At 50.6% G+C, this 18,565-nt stretch overlaps 6 protein-coding genes across 6 annotated transcripts; 2 read left to right on the top strand and 4 right to left on the bottom strand.

Annotated features, from left to right (window-relative positions):
• Nucleotides 1-307: 307 nt before the first annotated feature.
• Nucleotides 308-2,245, top strand: ALT_1809 (putative amino-acid permease C15C4.04c; the record flags this gene model as incomplete). Its single annotated transcript, XM_089599217.1, has 8 exons — nucleotides 308-364; nucleotides 420-790; nucleotides 859-974; nucleotides 1,027-1,204; nucleotides 1,256-1,570; nucleotides 1,634-1,963; nucleotides 2,028-2,087; nucleotides 2,161-2,245. The coding sequence occupies 8 exons, from the start codon at nucleotides 308-310 to the stop codon at nucleotides 2,243-2,245; spliced, it is 1,512 nt and encodes a 503-aa protein (XP_089456363.1).
• Nucleotides 2,246-2,483: 238 nt separating this feature from the next.
• Nucleotides 2,484-5,581, bottom strand: ALT_1808 (cleavage polyadenylation factor subunit CFT2; the record flags this gene model as incomplete). Its single annotated transcript, XM_033559262.2, has 2 exons — nucleotides 2,484-5,382; nucleotides 5,436-5,581. The coding sequence occupies 2 exons, from the start codon at nucleotides 5,579-5,581 to the stop codon at nucleotides 2,484-2,486; spliced, it is 3,045 nt and encodes a 1,014-aa protein (XP_033415153.2).
• An 878-nt stretch (nucleotides 5,582-6,459) lies between these two features.
• ALT_1807 (uncharacterized protein) lies at nucleotides 6,460-8,597 on the bottom strand (the record flags this gene model as incomplete). The annotated part of the gene is made up of 3 exons (XM_033559261.2): nucleotides 6,460-7,079; nucleotides 7,177-7,290; nucleotides 7,592-8,597. 3 exons carry the CDS (start codon nucleotides 8,595-8,597, stop codon nucleotides 6,460-6,462), a joined length of 1,740 nt encoding a protein of 579 aa, XP_033415152.2.
• A 3,083-nt stretch (nucleotides 8,598-11,680) lies between these two features.
• ALT_1806 (protein cwh43) lies at nucleotides 11,681-14,965 on the bottom strand (the record flags this gene model as incomplete). Its single annotated transcript, XM_033559260.2, has 8 exons — nucleotides 11,681-11,839; nucleotides 11,901-13,708; nucleotides 13,756-13,801; nucleotides 13,857-13,941; nucleotides 13,997-14,035; nucleotides 14,143-14,269; nucleotides 14,327-14,873; nucleotides 14,927-14,965. The coding sequence occupies 8 exons, from the start codon at nucleotides 14,963-14,965 to the stop codon at nucleotides 11,681-11,683; spliced, it is 2,850 nt and encodes a 949-aa protein (XP_033415151.2).
• A 367-nt stretch (nucleotides 14,966-15,332) lies between these two features.
• On the top strand, nucleotides 15,333-16,585 carry ALT_1805 (snoRNA-binding rRNA-processing protein UTP6; the record flags this gene model as incomplete). The annotated part of the gene is made up of 2 exons (XM_033559259.2): nucleotides 15,333-15,422; nucleotides 15,485-16,585. The coding sequence occupies 2 exons, from the start codon at nucleotides 15,333-15,335 to the stop codon at nucleotides 16,583-16,585; spliced, it is 1,191 nt and encodes a 396-aa protein (XP_033415150.2).
• Nucleotides 16,586-17,140: 555 nt separating this feature from the next.
• On the bottom strand, nucleotides 17,141-17,520 carry ALT_1804 (peptidyl-tRNA hydrolase domain protein; the record flags this gene model as incomplete). The annotated part of the gene is made up of 2 exons (XM_089599216.1): nucleotides 17,141-17,171; nucleotides 17,255-17,520. 2 exons carry the CDS (start codon nucleotides 17,518-17,520, stop codon nucleotides 17,141-17,143), a joined length of 297 nt encoding a protein of 98 aa, XP_089456362.1.
• Between the last annotated feature and the right edge of the window lie 1,045 nt (nucleotides 17,521-18,565).

Genomic DNA, 18,565 nt, shown 5'->3' with positions numbered 1-18,565 from the left:
CTTCATAACGCGTATACTGTGGGACTGGGAGGAGAGAAGGGACGATGACTGATCAATGCATCAATCCGTCGAGCACGAGCAGTAATTTCAGACGCGCAGAAAGCGTCTTCTATGAAGTTGAGATCGCCGAGGATCTTGTTCGACATCATCAACAACTGACCACCTAACAATTAACCGGATTTACGTCGCTCCGAAACAGTTCCCGAAATAGGCGGTTTGTATACATTCGGAAGTATTCCAGCCAATACCACTAAAGTCCGATTGATGATGTCGTCTTTTCTCTTTATGGTCATTTATTTCAATAGCGATGGCCTCAATCCATGATGATGACGAACTTCTCCTGGCCCGTATTGGGTATAAGCAGGTACTTACCGTCTCGGGGAATGTCGTCTATCGGTGCTGAGTACCAATGTTTCTAGGAACTGAAACGGGAATTCTCAAAATGGTCCACAGTTAGCTATGCCATCTCCATCTTGGGAATTTTGGGCTCAGTTCCCGCGACCTTTGGAGCTCCTCTGGCTGCAGGAGGACCAGCTACTGCGGTCTGGTGTTGGTTTCTGGGCTCATGCATGGCCATGTGCATAGGCAGCTCGGTAGCGGAGCTGGTCTCTGCGTATCCTACCGCAGGAGGAATGTACTTCGTCACGAAGCATGTTGTTCCTGATGACCAGGTGCCCATATTTTCCTGGGTGCAGGGCTGGTGCAATCTCTTGGGTCAGACTGCGGGCGTTTCCAGTGTGGCTTACACGGTCAGCCAGATGCTGCTTGCGTGCGCCAGTATGAATTCTGAGTACTCTTACTCACCGTAACTAATCACTGCTCCCAGTCCAAGGCGGCTTAGAGCTAATGCCGAGCTAGGACTGCGATGCAAACCGTTGCTCTATCTATTGTGGTTCTGTGCGTGCTGGGTGTAATATGCTCTCTGACTACCAAGACTCTGCATCGGATCGTCTTCTGGTTCGCCCCGATCAATAGTATGTGACTCCTCTTTGTGGCTAGTGGTCACTATGGAGTCTAACTGGGCAGTCTCCGCAACGATCTGTATCTGCTTGATGCTCTTATACCTCACGCCGGACAAGCAGTCCGCTCGTTGGGTGTTTACTCACTTTACGGATGGCTCTGGATGGGGCTCGAAGCTCTTTTCCTTTCTGCTTGGTTTCATATCAGTAGCGTGGACAATGACCGATTACGACGGAACAACCCAGTACGTTCTCAGCCTGGCCTTCTATGCTCATCCATGCTCACAAGACCTTAGCATGTCAGAGGAAACTCACGACGCAGCCTCGCTCGGGCCGCTAGCAATCCAATCTGCAGTCCTGGTATCAGGCATAATGGGCTGGGTACTGACTATCTCACTGTGCTTTTGCTTGACCGATCTCGACAGCATCCTTCGAACGCCCACAGGCCTTCCAGCGGCCCAAATCTTCCTAAACGCCGGCGGAAAGACCGGTGGCACCATCATGTGGGGATTTGCCATCCTAGTCCAGTTCTTCACCGGCTGCTCGGCCATGCTAGCAGATACACGGATGGCATACGCCTTCGCCCGTGACGAGGCGCTACCGTTCTCCTCGTAATGCCCCCGGACTCTTTCCCCCTTCGTACAGGACATAGCACTAACAAAAACAATCGTCAGCTTCCTGTCCAAAATCAATAAATACACCCTCACCCCCGTCAACGCCGTCTGGTTCGTCGTCCTCTTCAGCATCAGCCTCAACTGCATCGCCATCGGATCAACCCAAACAGCCACCGCGATCTTCAGCATCACCGCACCAGCGCTGGATATATCCTATGTCTCCGTCATCCTTGCTCATAGGCTCTACAAGGACAAGGTCAATTTTGTCGAGGGGCCGTTCACGCTCGGTAAGTGGGGCGCATCCATTAACTGGGTTTCGATCGTCTGGGTCCTCTTCATAAGCACGGTGCTCTTCTTCCCGCCTACTGTGCCGGTCACGGCGTCGAATATGTAAGCCTCGTCCCTGGCAGCGCGAGTAATCATGCGGAGAATGGGCTGACTGACTGGTCAATAGGAATTATGCGATCTGTGTGGGCGCTTTTATCGCCGCGTTTGCGCTCTTTTGGTGGGTGCTGTATGCTCGTGGGTATATTTCCCTATCGACGTCTCATGGTAGCAGTTCCGCGTTAACATCTCTATTATTTCAGGAAATATACTGGTCCGCGGACGAACGAGTATATACAAGAGGTTCCGACAGAGGATTTGGACGAGGATTACGGAGCAGTACGTTAGTTTTAGCGAGCTCGTGAGTCGATTTATCTACATGCTGGGCCCGCTATGGGTCTGATTGCATTTTGCCCGAGTCGTCTCGGAGCAAGGTTATTATGTTTTAGAAGTTCCATTAGATGGTTTGGGATTATAGATAGCTGCAGTTATCCTACGTCGATACCGCCATTTCAGTGCCGAGCCTGGTACAAGCTACGTACAAATACATCATGACACATGTTTAAATATCCTAGTGCCTCTATGGTCAACTTCCCGCAACAACTGCAAGACCCTCGTAGATCTTCCTCTTCACTGCCAGGAAGCTTCCCGCGCCGCGTCCCATGGCCCGGTTCATGGCCGACGACTGCGCAGATGCCTCGATCTCAATCCTGCCAGTACTCGATTTGCGAACAGCCACCATTCCATCGATGAGGAGCGTTCCCTCACCACGGAACTCAGCCTTGTGTCCGGCGCTCTGCATGACTTTGCGCAGATCCGCCAGTCGGAAATCACCCACATGCAGAGGCCGAGTCATGGACCGGGTACCAGCCGCCATGTTCGCTGGTAGAACATCGAGCACAGGGAAAACATCGGACTTGTCCGCCGCTGGTTTCGTTCCGCCGATGGGGGATGTTGCTGTAGAACTGGCCTCGTCCTGCAACACCTTTTGTTTCTTGCTTGCCGACTCCTCAGATCCCTCCTCGGGAGGGTTGAGCTCTGGCCCTCTCAGTTGGGCTGTTAGTGTTACTACACCCAAACTGCGAACGTGCTGCCATTTCAGGCGCCGGACGAGATTGGTGCTCAGCTTGACCATCCAAGCGTTGGTATCAACACTGGCATCGACCATTTCCCCGTTCGTTGGCGTGAAAATGAGGGCAGAGTCTGGAGACGAAACTTCGACGCCAGCTTTGGCGGCGAGAAGCTTCCTGCACTCTGTCGCCAACGCCGTGGTTTCCTCCTTCATTCCTCCAACTAAGATTAGTTTCCGCGGCTGGATGAGCGGAATCAGCATCTCTAAACTGCGCTTATCGTGTAGCCCAGTAAAGTCCACAAAGGCAAGGCGTGCGTTGATGGTGATCGAGGCCTTCTCGAACACGGCTTTCGCGGGTCCTTCAAACGATTGCTCGTCGGCTTCATCCTCTGATGATATCGCCGCATCAGCGCCGTCCGCATCCTCGGTCATGCTGAGATCGTCCGCGCCACCAGCCTCCCTCTTATGAGCGTCCCCGGCGACGTGTTGCCGCTTGGCTCCGCTATGGGAGGCTCGACGTCCATGAGGGCCTGCCTCGTCCCACCGTCGTTTTTGGCCCAATTTGGTCTGGGCTTCGGACCGACGCTGCTGCATGTCTGCCTCTTCCCGCTCTTCGGCTCGTAAATACTCCTCGGGCCGGATGAATTCTCCATACTCGTCTCCGCGCTTTCTTGGAGCTACATATGGGAACATTCGTTCGCGACCCTTCTTCCCACGGACATCGTAGTCGTAGACGTTCTTCCGACGTAGAAGAATGTTTACACCCAGGTCTTCGTCGCTAAGACCCAGCTTGTTGCGGTTGGCATGAGCCAACGAGGTAGAGAAGTTCAAGACCCGTCCCTGCTGCTCCGTCTCTGAATCTTCCGACGTTGAGCTCGATCGGTCGTCAAGTACATCCGTCGGGTTCTCAAGATTTTCTTGACCTCTTGTCTGCGACGCATCCTGCAGTTGTCTCTTGGTGGCGAGATATTGCTGATAGATCAACTGCTCCCCGGGGTCAAGGGGTGTTCGTCGTACATCTGTCCAGGAGAGCTCCCTTCCGCCGCTATGGACCTGTTCAAGGAGATCGCCATCTGAGGCTTTCTCCAAGGCAACGCCATCCTTTCTCTCTTCATACCATTGCCAGATCATGCTTCCAAGGGTCTCCCTGTGATGCTCATTCTTACTATCTGATGTCCGTTCTTTGTGGAGGTTTTCGGTCAATAGGAGTAGGTTGTTCGGTCCTTCGGCGATCAAGCGTAGGGATTCCTTTGCAAATCCCCAATCCAAAGATGTATCGGACGCAATAATCACCTTTGGTTTCTGATCCGTCAATATCTTTTCCAACCTTTTCCTGCGTTCAACCGTCCTGAGATGTTTAAAGGTGAAAGGACCTAGTCCCTTAGATGCCCCTTTGCCCTGGCCTTGGCCACCGGACCGCTGACCATCAGCATTCGACTGTGTTTGGCCCGTCACAGCATCCACACCTTCTGCTGCTTCGAATTCACGCACAATGTTCTCATCCATCCATTCAAGCATACTCCTCGCCAGCCGCATTGTAGTGTGCGCTTTTCTTCCAGCGAGGTATAACCCAGCGTTCTTCAAGGCACCGTCACTTTCACTATTACCGCCAGCCACATCACGCCACGCATGCTCCAGTGCATAGGCAAGCTCCAAGACTCGAGCACTAGTGTCAGTTGGGATCAGGACAGTACCGCCCTTCGCGAGACTGCTCCGGATCATATCCAGAAGCAAGTCGTCACGCTTCTTTCGCCCACCAGGAAGAGCAAACTTGTCTCCTCCTCGGGTGCTGCAGACCAACGCCGTCGGCTTGCGCAGTTGTTCAATGACCTCTGCTCCGCTGGCACCTGAACCTCCGAACCATGCAGCGCCGGCCACAACGCTTTCTCGGGCCTGATTCCAGTCCACCGCGTAGACAATCGATTCCATACCATGCTGAATATGCCATATAGTTCCACCCACTGTATGTCCAGCATTGTACGCAGTGAGAGTCAGCCCGTTCAGCGGCGGGGAGAAAGGAGACGAGAGCGGCTGGTGCGGTTGGGAATATTTCAACGGGTGAATGAGAGAAAAGTATCTGGCAATCTCCTCGGCGGTGGGAGGCTGAAGGAGAATTCGGCCAGCGCTGCTAGCTGCCGTGTTCCCTTCCCCATCTGTGACTGACGCCGCCGCAGATGCGGCTGAGGTTGACGCGCCCGGTTCCGAGATGGAAGCTTTTGGTAGAAAAGTCGCTGCAAGGGGCGAGGAGGCATACAGATCTTGAAGAAGTGTGCGACCGAGAGCGATGATGGGACTCGTAGCGTAGACAGGTATCTGGGTAAAAAGAGGAAACGTTTTGCAGCAGTGAACGAAAGCACCGATGTGCGCCGGGGTCGCGTGAGTTAGAAGTATAAGTGAAAGGGTAGGAATATGCCTATTCGAAGTTGTGAGTATGCGATGACGAGCTCAGCTTAGCAGACTGCTTACTTCTCCAATTCTAGAAGGTCCAGCGTATCAAAGGTATCGTCCCAACCGACATCCACGAGAATTTTGATGCCACCATCGAGTTCCAAGATAGACTGTGAGGCTCTGGAGGAGGACTGCGCACCCAGCAGGGGAGTGAAAGTAAACATATTGACGGTCCTCCTGAGCCCAGCCAGGAAGTCTCCGGTGCAGTAGAGCTGGTTTTGAGATCCGACGACGGGAGCACTCTCAATTCAATGATCCGCCCATAGAGAGTAATGCGCGTATAGAATATCAAGTCATATCATTTTATCATAGCCGGACAAAGCAACGGTTAGCACAGCGATGAGAGCTGTTAGGTGCGGTAATGAAGACAATAATATGCGATACGTTCCCCGATGGTCATTTCACGAGCGCATGTTTGCCTCGTTTGCATTGCGACCCTTCTGGGAAAGATGCCTCAGGCACGAAACGGTCCCAGTGTACCAACCACATCACGACTCCATTTACATTCTATTCTACCTCCTTGAGAGGTATATCGCTCTCAATTAGCATCATGCTTCTTCAGCAGCTCACGATACGACTTTCTAGTTCTACATTCGATAACTTGTATCTACACGTATTGATATACTCAAGCAGAGAATAGTTACATTTGCTCTACGAATCTTCAAAGTGCTCTCCACCTTTTACTTTCATGGCGACACTGGGGATGAGCATCCCAGAAGAGACTTGGATAGATGGATGAAGGACGAAATGATCCTTGGTCATGAAACTAAATAACAGAGGCAAATTTCAAACAAAACATGTCAAATCACAAAGCACTCACCAAGACAGACAGCACAGATGGCTTAATCCATCCCGCAGCCTCATTTAAAACCCTACCCTGATCTAAGTGATCGAGTTGCCCAATCCCAGCAATACCGCAGGATTCGTGTAGACAGCATGGTCTTTTGCTGTGCGGCTATCAACCTCGTTTCCGGTCGTCCGTCATCCACAGCTTGCAGGGCCGCATAGCAAGGCTGTCGACGAACACGGTCTAAGACCATACTTATTTTCGACCAGGGCGTTTCGGATATCTGTTTTGCTGCGTGGGAGCGGCTGTGCCAGCAGTCTTCGCGGTCCCTGCAGACTTTGCTGTTCCAGCAGTTGTCGATTTCTTTGTCCGGGCTTTTTTCGCCTTCCCAGCAGTGCCAGCACCGGCGGAGCCATCATTATCGTCAGAATCAGCATCGGCCCCAGAAGCCTGCTTTGGCAAGCCGCTTGCAGCTCTCTTAGCTGTCCGACCTTGTTCCACTGAATTTCGATCGTGGAATGGCCTGTGCTCGAGAGAATAATCGGGTACGAGCTTCAATTCATCGCTGCTGATGTAATTGGGGATATCGTCGCCCGGCCATGTCCTTATGCGCCGGAGAGTTCGCCGAGGAAAGTGTTTCTCAGAATTCTTCTTCAGCTCCTCTAGGGCTTCAGTCAAGAGCTCGTCTTCTTTTGATCTCAGAATCTCTGGCTCTGTCTCTGGCTCTGTCTCCGGCTCCGACCCTGTGTCCGGTGGTGCCACTGGCGCTTGTTTCGAGTTTGTGTATTCGATGCGACGGGCGCCGGCCTGACCAGGTGGGGGACCTCTTTTGATCTTCGCAAATTCCCTGATGCCGTTCTTTACGGCCATTGTACCTACATGACGTTAGTAAATCATCCCAGTCTATAAATAGATATCATACGCCTCCGAGGCTTTTGCTTCGACGAATGGGTCATCGCTTACCTCTCTTACCTGGACCTTGTACAGCAGGTTTTGGCCAGGATGACATGGGCAAACCATTAGGTGCACCATCCATGGCATCCAGGTCGAGGCTCGACTCGACTGTCTGACGATTCGGATCTGCATCTGTTCACAAAGCAGAATCATTAGCTCATCGGGCGCGATCATGCAAGATTTTGGGAACCAGTGGAATGCCATATGCAAGGGGGGTTGAGGAATGCAAGCGAGATTGGCCGTTTCTCCGATCATATGCGTCCAATGGAAACACCACATGCATAGCAGCTTATGATTGGAGAAACAAACCTTAAGTCCGCGTTGACAGATTGCTAATTACATCACTTGATGATCTTGAAGACATAGAGGAAGAGACACAGGAACATGCTTATGACCAGAATGATGACAATGAACCAAATCCACTTGTACTCACCAATTGCAGGCTCTTGCCCGTCGTCAAGGGCTGGCGGTTTTGCAGGGCCTGCCTCAGCCCGTAGGCGATTTGCGCCGTACTGGTTGCGGTAAGTACCGATGCCAGGAAGTTGATTTTCTTCATCGCCTACTCCTTGCTGCCCGGGGTTCAACCCTCTGCTGTACATGCCTTGCCTGATTGGGGCAGTCGGACGTGTGTAGTCCCTCTTGTAGGACCAACGCCAAGTCTCATAGAGAGCCGGAGCAAGAGGAGTAACTGGCTTCAGGTAGAAGTTGGTGGTTGGGGGATTTGGAAGAGGCGGCAGAGGTTGAGCGACGCCTTTCACAAGCTCTTTAAGAGGCCCGTATCGCAAGTGCGAGATCATTGCCTCCCTTCCCTCGGGATCTTCAATACAGGCTCTTTGCCAGTTATACGACCACTCGTACAGCTGCTCCTTCGTCAGACCACCCCAACCAGAGGGTGGGCCGGGCTCGAATTCCCACATCACCTTGTGCGAAGGCAGCTGCTGGTTTCCCTGCTGTGGAGCAGGTACGAGCACCCACCGGGGGTACGCACCATGTTCACCGAAAGAAACACGAGGCCCTACAGCAATTTGGTTTATTGGATACTGCTGCGCCTGCTGCTCCTGCGGCACCTGCTGTACCTGCTGCGTCTGCTGCACCTGCGCTGCCGGTGCAGGTTTAGTATGGGCTGGAGCAGGCGGCGTCGGGAAGATCCGGCGCATCATGGCCGCCAGAAGCACCTTGTTTTCTTTTATTGCCTTATCTTTCTTCGCCTGGTCCAGCATAGTCCCTCGAAGCGAACCGCGAGCATCCTCAAGCAATTTTGCAGAAGGCTTCAGCCCGCGGCGGTATAATTCCCAAGGCTCTTCTGATCCCGGTTCCGCAGGAGCTCGTTCGGACTCTTCTCCAGACATGTCAGCTTCTTCCACATGTTCAGCTTCGGGCTTGTCGGAGTCAGAGCCTTTTCGTTCTCGGCCCTGTTGCCGTGTCGGTGATGCCAGCATCTTGGCGTCTGAATGGTACCCTCTGCGATCAAAGACAACTAGATCGAAGATCTGAGGATGTTAGTCTCGGCTCAATAGAAAGATATCCACGGATTGCACATACCTATAGTGAAGTATTCTTGGGTATTAGAGACAATTTCGACAATACTGAAGAACCAGGCAACCGTGGCAGGTACTTTCTCTTATGAAATAGACAACTACGAGCCTGAGAATCAGTATCCACTTTAAAATAGAGAGAATAAAAAAAGGTTCGTAGACCCTTCAACGCCGAACGTACCTATTTTGGTATGTTTGGCAAAGTCCTTTGTTCTGTATATAACCTAGATCCAGCACCAAATATCCGCTTTATCGAACGAGACAAAGAAAGTGTCCCGCTCCCACTGAAAGTCCAAAAGTATTAGCATAACCACTTGCAAAGCCAGGGTCCTGTGAGAAAGAATGAAACGGACCAACTGACTAAAGATTGCAAGTTCCAAGCAGCTCAGTGAACTATACAGAGAAAGGAAACATCATAGCCGAGCCACAACCTCAGAGACCACGAGATAATGATATCCAAGAGCTCGCTACCGAGATTCATACATTGACATCAGATGAAGCAGAAGACATGGACACTTCTGGCGAAAGATCAAGGAAGAATCAACGATCAGTCATCCTGCCCTACCTCGTAGGGCGAAAAGAAAAAAGCCCTTATCCTAAAACTTCCATCACGTCAGTGGCCACACTCTCTTCCCGCACGGTGGAGGGGAAAGGAAAGCCAAAGAATGGAGAAATCCTCCAGGTTATTCCTTTTCCCTTCCATGAGCTTGAACTCGTGCCCTGGGCCTTGGAACGGACACCGGCGCCGCTGAAAGAGGACAAAGGAGCAACACAGAAAGTGTAGGCGCATTCCTCGGAAGATTCCGGTCAAAACACCCAGCCTGGCGGGAACAGACGCAGGAGAGGGGGGGGGGGGGGGGAAGGGGGAGATGATAACAGTGTCAATGTAGACAGTACAGTTTCTCTGCATATCGGAATTCAATGACCAGGAAGCAGGAGCCGCGGGCCCGTGGAATCATCAGTGAAGAGATTCCTCTGCTCGTGTCGTGACTTCGCGCCCTCTGTTCTTAGCCAGCATATTAAGGAGTTGACTCTCTTCATCTCACAGCTCCTGAATCTTTTGAGAGGCTTGTTTTTACTCTTTTATAGATAGGGATGGTAGAAATACCTTCTCCATAACCCTACTTCTTAAGGATCATACTACTACCGCTCAAGAGACATACGGTCACATAAGCTTCACCTTAAATAGATTAAAAGAAAAGAATTAATAACTTCTCTTCTTGGTTCTCTTATAAAAGGTCCTCGTAATCTGGGGACACATACCTAGAATAGTAAGGGAACTTATAGGCCATGTCCAGGTATGATATTATGAGATGATGACAGCAGATAACCTATTCAGCTGATAGATCAGGTATCATTCACAGAGTATACTCTTTCCCAGTTCTCCCAGTATCGTCCACTGCCTATCCATTTTTCATTTCCTGACTGATCCTACACACTATGAGTCCTAGTTATTCTACCACCACAGTCACGCCGGTTTCAACAAGAACCTCCGAAGTTTCCAGTTCTGCGAATTATGTCTGGGCCCTACAACTCTCCCGCGAAGATCGGGAATATCACCATCTCCTGTCCTTGTAAAAAGTTCGTCGGATTGTCCGTGGATGGACGTCCAGGCTAAAGCTGGATGCTCCCTGTGACTGTTTGTTGCTACCCACTCGGCCAACATAAAGACGCAAGTTTGGCAGAGGCCAACAAGGAAGCAGCCAGCTGGAAATATGTTAGACTCTGTCCTCAATCATCTCACGGCATAACTGACAATAATTATGATGGACAGCTTCCATTCCTGATCAGTATATTCCTTGAGTAGAGACAGTCTCAAAACTTGGCGACCTCATTGATGAGCAGAAAGTTGTGCATGTACGGGGGACCCCTGCGAGTGGAAAAGCAACACTGGCTCAACTACTGCAGCAGTATTATAAGGTTAAGGGGAGGAAATCCATCTATCTCAGCACATGGAGCAAGCTTGATGAATACCCTTCATCGGAAGAGAACACTTTCCATTACACCTGGAGCAATCTTGACAGTATGTTACGGACAAGATTTCATCCATATGAAAAGGATTATCTGGCTCCGGGAACTATCTTCATTGTCGATGAGGGCCAATGATCCTATTCAGACGACCTCTTCTGGAATTCAATAATCAATGAAGGGTTGGACCGCAGAGGCCAAGGCTAGGACACCACTGCCAGCACTGAAGCAATAACAGCAACGTTGGAGGCCTTGGAATGTCGATTTCTCGTTGTGACGAGGCCTGAAGACGCGTACGCTTCATACCTAGCCATTAATCAGTGACATGAGCATCAGTACCGTCGAGCTGAATGCAGACTCAGAACAGGGAACAGCGATTCGTGACACCCGAGTACGTAGTCTCTTGCCACTGCCCGTTCCGAAGGGGGTTTCAGGTATGCTCTGTTCCTGAGGGCTGGCGCAGAGTGAGAATGGATACGTGAGCAGTAAGGACGTCACCATATCAGTACCGTCCGTCCCACTTGTCAATGTCTGCTGGAGAGACGTACGCGTCTTGTACTACATGCCCCATAGCTCAATTTTTCCTTGGAAAGCAACCATGATCTACCGACAGCACTATGCAGGAGAGAGCAAATTGAGCAAGTGCTCTCTGGATTGGGAAGCTATCTGAGAGGATGAGGGAGGGAAGTACTATAGGCTGGGACACATGACCTGCTGTCATAAGAACCTGAGGCATCTCCAACATGACCTACCTCCAGTCAGTCGTCTGATTCCTTACCAAGACAGATGAGTTAGACCATCAAGAAAGCTATGCAGTCTGCATTATTGCTAAGTATGAGAACTATGTACGACTCGGCGAAGAAAGGACACTCCTAGGTTCAGTCGGACTCAAAAATACATTATCGTAGCGAATAGGCCTGACAGTGGCCCCTTGATCTGGTAGTTTACGGTATAGAAGGGGATAGACACACTTTTTCCAGCTGTTACGTGAGACAAGCCAGCTTCTGATCAAGTCAGATCTATTGCCAGTATCTTGGCTCATCGAAAACGTGGTAACGGTGACCACGGACACCCTGGCCACGGAACATCGCGGGGAATCGACGGCCCTCAGCGATCATCTCCTCGGGAATGCGCACTTCGTTCTCGGGCTCGGGCTCTCCGATGACGAATTTGCCAACCTAGTCGAGCAGATTAGTATATACAAACAGAGCCTAATGGACGAGCATGATAGATACTCACCTGAATCTCAGTATCAGTAATACTATCCCGACTGATTCTGGCGTAGCCTGTCCGCTTCAGTCTCTTGTAGAGAATGTATTCGCACCACCGGTCCCAGTCTGTAGGGTCGATGTCCTTCATGCCACTGAGCTCGCTGACATACGTGTTGTAGTTGCCTTCAAGGGGCTTGGTGACCAGATAGCTCAGCAAAACCATCGGACGAGGGGACTCGCCCATGAGTTTTGCCAGATACTGGGACTGTAGGCGACGGTCTTCGGGGTCTTCCTCCTGTCCAGAATGAAAGACAACGACGTCCACTAGCTCACCATACATATCCAGAGTTGCGTGAATAGCGGGCGCCAGTTCTCCGACGGGCGAAGGAAGCAGATGGTGGGTTGAGTTGACGATGGGAAACTTTGAGAGTAGAGCAGCGCCCCATGTATGCTTGTTGGGACCAGGTCCGAAATCTGCATACATGCCCAATTCTTCCGCCAAAACTTGACTAATGTCGCGATTACCCATGATGATGCGCTGGGTGTCAGATTCCAGCAGACCGATCACGTCAATCTCAAGCTCCTTGATGACATCGCGCATACGTCGCTCAGAAGACCACATATCGTTGTCGAGACCGAAGTGAACCGTCCAGATACCGAGGGTGGCAACCTTGTCCTCCTTATGATACGGTGTGTAGTCGTTGGTTGGGAATCGCAGATATGCTATGGCAATAGAAAGAAGCTGCAGAACGGCGAGGACATATACGTAGTACGACCGCTGCCTCCTGCCGTTCGGGTTGATGGTTTTGGCCTTCGGGGTAGAAGAGTTTGTAATTGCGGCAGAAAAGACTCCAGCCCCGATGGAGATCATAGTGGAGGCCACGAGCCAGTCTGTGTGCTCTCTAACAAGCGGACCGCCGGGAACAAACGCATAAGCAACAACCCATACGTGGAAGAGGATCAGGAAGACGTAGACAAGGCCTCCGAGACCGAACGTTGTGGCGGGAGAATGACGAGCAGCCGAAGAGACCAAAACGGGGGCAACGGCCATGACATAAAACGCAAGGACCAAGCCGCCATAGAATCCAGTCCAGTGGCTGTAACATGTAAGTAGCGCAGCTCCGAGGGAACCGATACCGAAAGCAGTCCAGCTTCCAGCGACGCGAGGGCAGAAGAGACCATATACGAGACCGGCCCCCATCGCGAAGATTGTAAGCACACCGTGAGGCACGGCGATCGGTCCTCTCACCGGATATCCCTCCCAGACCCACGAAATCATGGTGCTGGAATCAGACAGAAGAGAGTGCATGGCGAACAGAAGGCCACCCATACCGAATGCGGCCAACAGGGAAGGACCTTTCTTGCCGGTAGAGGGGAAATAGTCCCCTCCACTTGGTACAGGCTTCCTGTGAGATCGGAGAACAGCCAAGATACCAAGGAGCAGACCCATTTTGTTCCATCCACCGTTCTCCGCATGCATAGTGGGCCAGACAGGATTGTTGGTGCTGCATGCAAATTTGGCGACGCTAGACATGATCAGACCGATGCCCCAGGCAAGGATCCGAGATTCCAAGCGGGAGCTCTGGGTCTTCTCCGCGTGGAAAATACCGGACCATGTAAGAGCATTGCAGGCAACACTGAAAGTAGTGACGAAGAGTCTGTTGGTAGGATTCTGCACCTTGTAGGCGAGCAGTCCAGAAAGTGACAGAAAGTGGAAAAGTCGTGGGTACTTGGCCACCGCGGTCTTCAGAGTAGGGATTGCTAGAAGGAGAGGTGACATGTACGCGATAATAGCGGCCTCATACCCAGAGATACCCATGTGCCAAAGAGGGAAATCTAATGGTTATTAGACATAGCCCTTAGAGAATAAAACCTAAACTTACACCAAACAAGAAGTCCGAGAGCAGTCGCCATGGACCAGAAGACGTACTGTGGTCAGTCAGTAAATGCGCATGAGGCAAGGACAATCGAGGATGGGTATTACCCCGTTGTAGACGTCTGCGGCGGCGTCCAGGACTTCAGACCAGAAGAAACCCTTGCCAAAGGTGTTTCCAACAGGCTTGCCCTTCCTAACTACGAGTCAACAATGAAACCAAAGTGTCTTGGTGAGCGGGAAATACACACTCTTTCTCAAGAACAGAGTCCGCAGTGGTCTTCAACTGCCTAATGTTTCGAAGCTTAGGACATGTTTTCAAATCCAAACAACCAATATTCGGCCACTCTACATTTTCCCATTTTGCTTGGTTCACTTTGGGAGCCACGGTACATACCCTCTGCTAACCCCTTTCACGTCCCTCACCACAATCTCAAATGCATCAAAGTCCAATGCCGTAACCGCATCGAATCCCACGTCGAACAAGATGAGAGACCACTCGAAGAAGGCATATTTCGTGTATGCTTGAGAGAGAGTCGTTAGAGCACAGTATGCTACGCAAAAGTCAGATGTGAACTCACCACCAGCAACCTTGTGCACCTTGTGTTGGATGAAGTAGTAGATCAATGGTACTAGGGTGCCAAAGAACAGTCCTGCCATGATCTTTCTGTATTTCACGGCGCGGCGATTGTTGGGGCTGAGTGCCAGGCAACCGAGGGTCCAAGGCAATGTCGCGACGAGGTAAGAGATCATGAAGATATCATGCCAGTCATGGTCATCGGTAGACGTGACATATGTCCAACCACCACAGGTGAAAGTCCGGAACAGCCCAACACCAGCAACGATCTTGGGAAGAGTCGAGTTAGGCCGTGCAGTAAGAAGGTACCAAAGGAAAACGAGAGCGAATCGAGGACCGGAGGTAATGGCGATGAAGACTTGAAAGAATGAGCGTTCCGGGTACCGATCCCCAATCGTAGCTGACACAGAGGGGAACCATTCATCCGGATATCCATAGTGTTCGTTCTGCACGATCTTGTGGAGATGCAGGGACATTCCCACTATAAGAGCGCTCAGGAATGCCGTATAGGCGACCGCTGTATGTGTCCATGACACCCATTTACCACTGATCTGACATGGACTTAGTGAATCGCCTGGATTTATTTGGGTTTGTATCAGCTTACCGCCACAACGGCATCCCCATCTTTGAACTTGGGAGCCATAGTAGCGCAAGAAATGCAGGGCCCACACTCCGCGCGTTCGAAAAGTCAAAAAGCTACGACAGACGGGAAAAGAATATAAAAGAGCGTCAAGAATATAAACGATCAAATAAAAAAAGAAATGAATAGAAAAAGAAAAACTGTCAGCAGTCAGAGGAAACCCCTGAGATGTGATATGGCCAGGTTGGAACTCGGTAACCTGCGGAGGAGCGCGCGGACACATGCAACAGGGACGAGTCCCGGAGAGGAAGGCGGTCACAGACCCAAGTAGATCGGAGATATCGAGCGGGATGCCGACAACATTTTCTGGCCTGCGTTGAAGGACTTTGCGAAACGTCTTGACGGTCTTCTGTAGCAAATAACAACCATCATGTCAGCTGCAACAGACAAAGCACGCTTCTACCTGGAGCAGTCGGTACCAGAACTCAAGGAGTTTGAGAAGAAAAAAATATTTAGCAAGGTGCGAGTCCTCAACCAGCCATTTCACAAAACATGGTCACTCACAATGCTCGTTATCATTAGGATGAGATTTTATCCATTGTCAAGAGACGTTCAGATTTCGAGCACAAACTGAACGCTCGCGGCGCTCAGCCATCTGACTTTGTGCGATACGCGGAATACGAGATGAATCTTGATGCTCTGCGACGCAAGAGAGTGAAGCGACTAGGTATTCGGTCGGGAGGCCATTCGGGTCAAAGACGGATTTTCTTCATTCTCGATCGAGCTACTCGGAAGTTCCACGGCGATCTCGGCCTATGGATTCAGTATATCGAGTATGCCCGCCAGCAGAAGGCGTACAAGAAGCTTTCGACGATATTCACGGATGCTTTACGGCTTCACCCTACCAGCGTGGACCTATGGATCTACGCTGCACAATACAATCTGGATGATCATGCAGATATGACAATGTCTCGAACCTACATGCAAAGAGGTCTGAGGTTTTGCAAGAGCTCAAGGAAATTGTGGCTGCACTATGCGAAACTCGAATTGATCTACATCGCCAAGCTTGTCGCTCGACAGCGGATATTGGGCTTGGACCAGAAGATTGAAACGCCTACCCCGGCTGAAGGATCTGGATTTGATGACCCTAATGCCGATATGATCGCTTTACCTAGAATCACAGGGGAAGACATCAACCCTAGCGCCGGAGATGAAGACGGAGTTGATCACGTTGCTCTGGAAAATTTGAACTCGACGCCTGCTCTGAGCGGCGCGGTCCCGCTGGCCGTCTTTGATACAGCGATGAAGAACTTCAACAACGACGACCGCTTCGGCCACGAATTCTACGACATGGTCTCCGAATTCGAAGACTTACCGTGCCTGCGCAAGATCCTGGGACATGTAGTTGAGGTGATGTCGCAGCACAAACCAAACAGCTACCGTACGCATATCTGCAACATCAAGTTCCCAACTGCTGGGATCCGACCGACATCTCACGAGTTTCCTCGGGCACTGCGTGAATCTCTTGCGATTTTGAAGGAGCACCGGCAAGATCCAAATGTCGCCAAGGAGGTGGTCAGCTGGCTGCAATCCTTCCAGAAGACAGAGGACTTGGACCCTGCTTTGCAAAAGGTCATTGCTGCCACCATCCACAATGCCCAGCGGGTCCTTCAGCAGGAGTAGACGTTGCATCTTCAGTTCTTTATCGCAGGCGTTCCTCAGAGTTGTTTAGGGTCCATAAACAAAGAAAGACGAAGCTTGTTCTCTTTCAAGGTGTTTAAAAGTTAGCTTCCTATCAGTCATCATACTTATTACCCCGCCTGTTACTCTTCTTGCTGCTGTGCAGTTTCTTTGCCTTGATTCTGGCCTCGTTTTCAGCCTTTTTCCTGTTGCAATTGTGAGAACTGTTCAATATCCTGTAGATAATGCATATGACAAGGAAGGGCATCCTACAATTTTTGTACTTTTTCCCGTTGCTTTTCAGATGTTTCTCCAGGAATCACATCTTCTGCAGTCGTTTTCAACAAATGATGGAGTTTCTCATAGCAGGACTCCACGTTAGCGGCCTGTTTCCGCGACTCTTCAGACTGGATAACCAGCGTCTGTGTTCTGTCGGCGTAGTAACGGGATGACCGGAGATGAGGATGTAGGATCCGCGGCACCAGAGGCAGGAGAGACTGGAGGGGTACTTTCAATGTGGCTTTTGAGTTTACCCTATTGGGAAAATGCGATGAGATGTTAGTCTACTGAGGCGTACGTTCCGAGCGCTCTGACGTGGTCTCAGCCAGTCAAATGAGGCTTGATCAATGAATGATCTTAGTGCAGGATAAAGCTACAGGGAGAGGAACGGACTTGTTGACATTCTGACCGCCAGGACCGCCGGACCGGCTAAAGGAAATCTCGCAGATGTCACGAGGGATTGTGACTGTCTTTGAATTGAACCTGTTAAGCCACTCCCGGGCTGCGGTGAGGTCCTTTTCGTCCGGTTCGGCGGTGGTATGGTTGGTATGGTTGGTATCGCGTCCGTTGTTCGAGGCTGCTCGTCTAGAAGCAAAGGTTCTTGCTATGGTGGGACCGGCGGGGGCTTTGCTGAAAAATTGAAGGAGTCGGGTTCGCATATCTCGTGACAGTTAGAATTTTCTTTTTTTTTCCCTCCTTTTTTCTTTGACCAGGGGTTCTAGTCTTTGTCCGGTGGGTAAGGTTGGTAAGGTAGGCACGTTGTGCAGTGTAATTCAGTAGTTATACTTGTGACTTGTGTAGTAGTATTTCGAGTAAATCGTAGATTAAGGTAAAGCAAAGTAGACTACGGAGTAGAAAGACATCGAATAAAAGGCGGAGAGTGAAACCATCGGCAGTTCTTGATATCAAATGACTTCTGAGACAGATAGATCTTCGGCCGGTAATAAGAAAGTCGTCTGTCGGGGACTCGTTCTATGCTGAGGAATTTTTAGACTATTGTCGGGATAGAATTGAGAGAGTCCATCTTAAGAGAAAAGCACGCACTAGTCTATATGTTTCTAACTAGTACCACTATCTAGGTCTAGTAGCTCAGATAAGAATGTCAAATAAGTGTTTGGTACTCTGAAGCTATCGAAACGCCATAGCAGTAGCTTTCGAGTCAACAGAACAAGTGTTTCCCTTCCTAACCATCCTCAACTCACATGAAGGGAGAACCCAGGAGAAGAGCGGGAATACTCCGTGATGGATGGTTCTGGACCCTTGGAAAGCATCGAGATGACAGGTTTAAGTAGCAAGCTAGTTGTATTTGTGACTAATTGGCCGAAGGATTGGTATCAAGCCAGGAAAAATAGGTAGGACATGGCGCTAGGTAGTTGGACTAGATGGGGTACCTTAAGAACCTTATGGATAGCTCCCTGTTTCAGCAATAATGCTTCCAGCAGATCCAGATGGTTCTTGGTTTAACACTAGAATAAGGACCCGTCCAGTCAGAGCTTAGCATGAGGGTCCGAGGATCCCACATTGGCTCACAGCAATCATGCACACTCGCCTTTCGGTGATAGACTAGACTACCGTGGACTATCAAGATGCACAGAAGTTATATCGTACCTGCTATTCCTCATTTGACGATGGGTGCCAGGATAATAATGGTAGATACTCCAAACCACGAGACCTCCGTGCAGATTACCTTTAATAATTATTCTA

This window comes from Aspergillus lentulus (genome assembly GCF_001445615.1).
Source record: "Aspergillus lentulus DNA, contig: Alt04, strain: IFM 54703, whole genome shotgun sequence".
Taxonomy (NCBI): domain Eukaryota; kingdom Fungi; phylum Ascomycota; class Eurotiomycetes; order Eurotiales; family Aspergillaceae; genus Aspergillus; species Aspergillus lentulus.
Note: the sequence above shows the minus strand (reverse complement) of the source record. Positions and strands in the feature narration are given on the sequence as shown.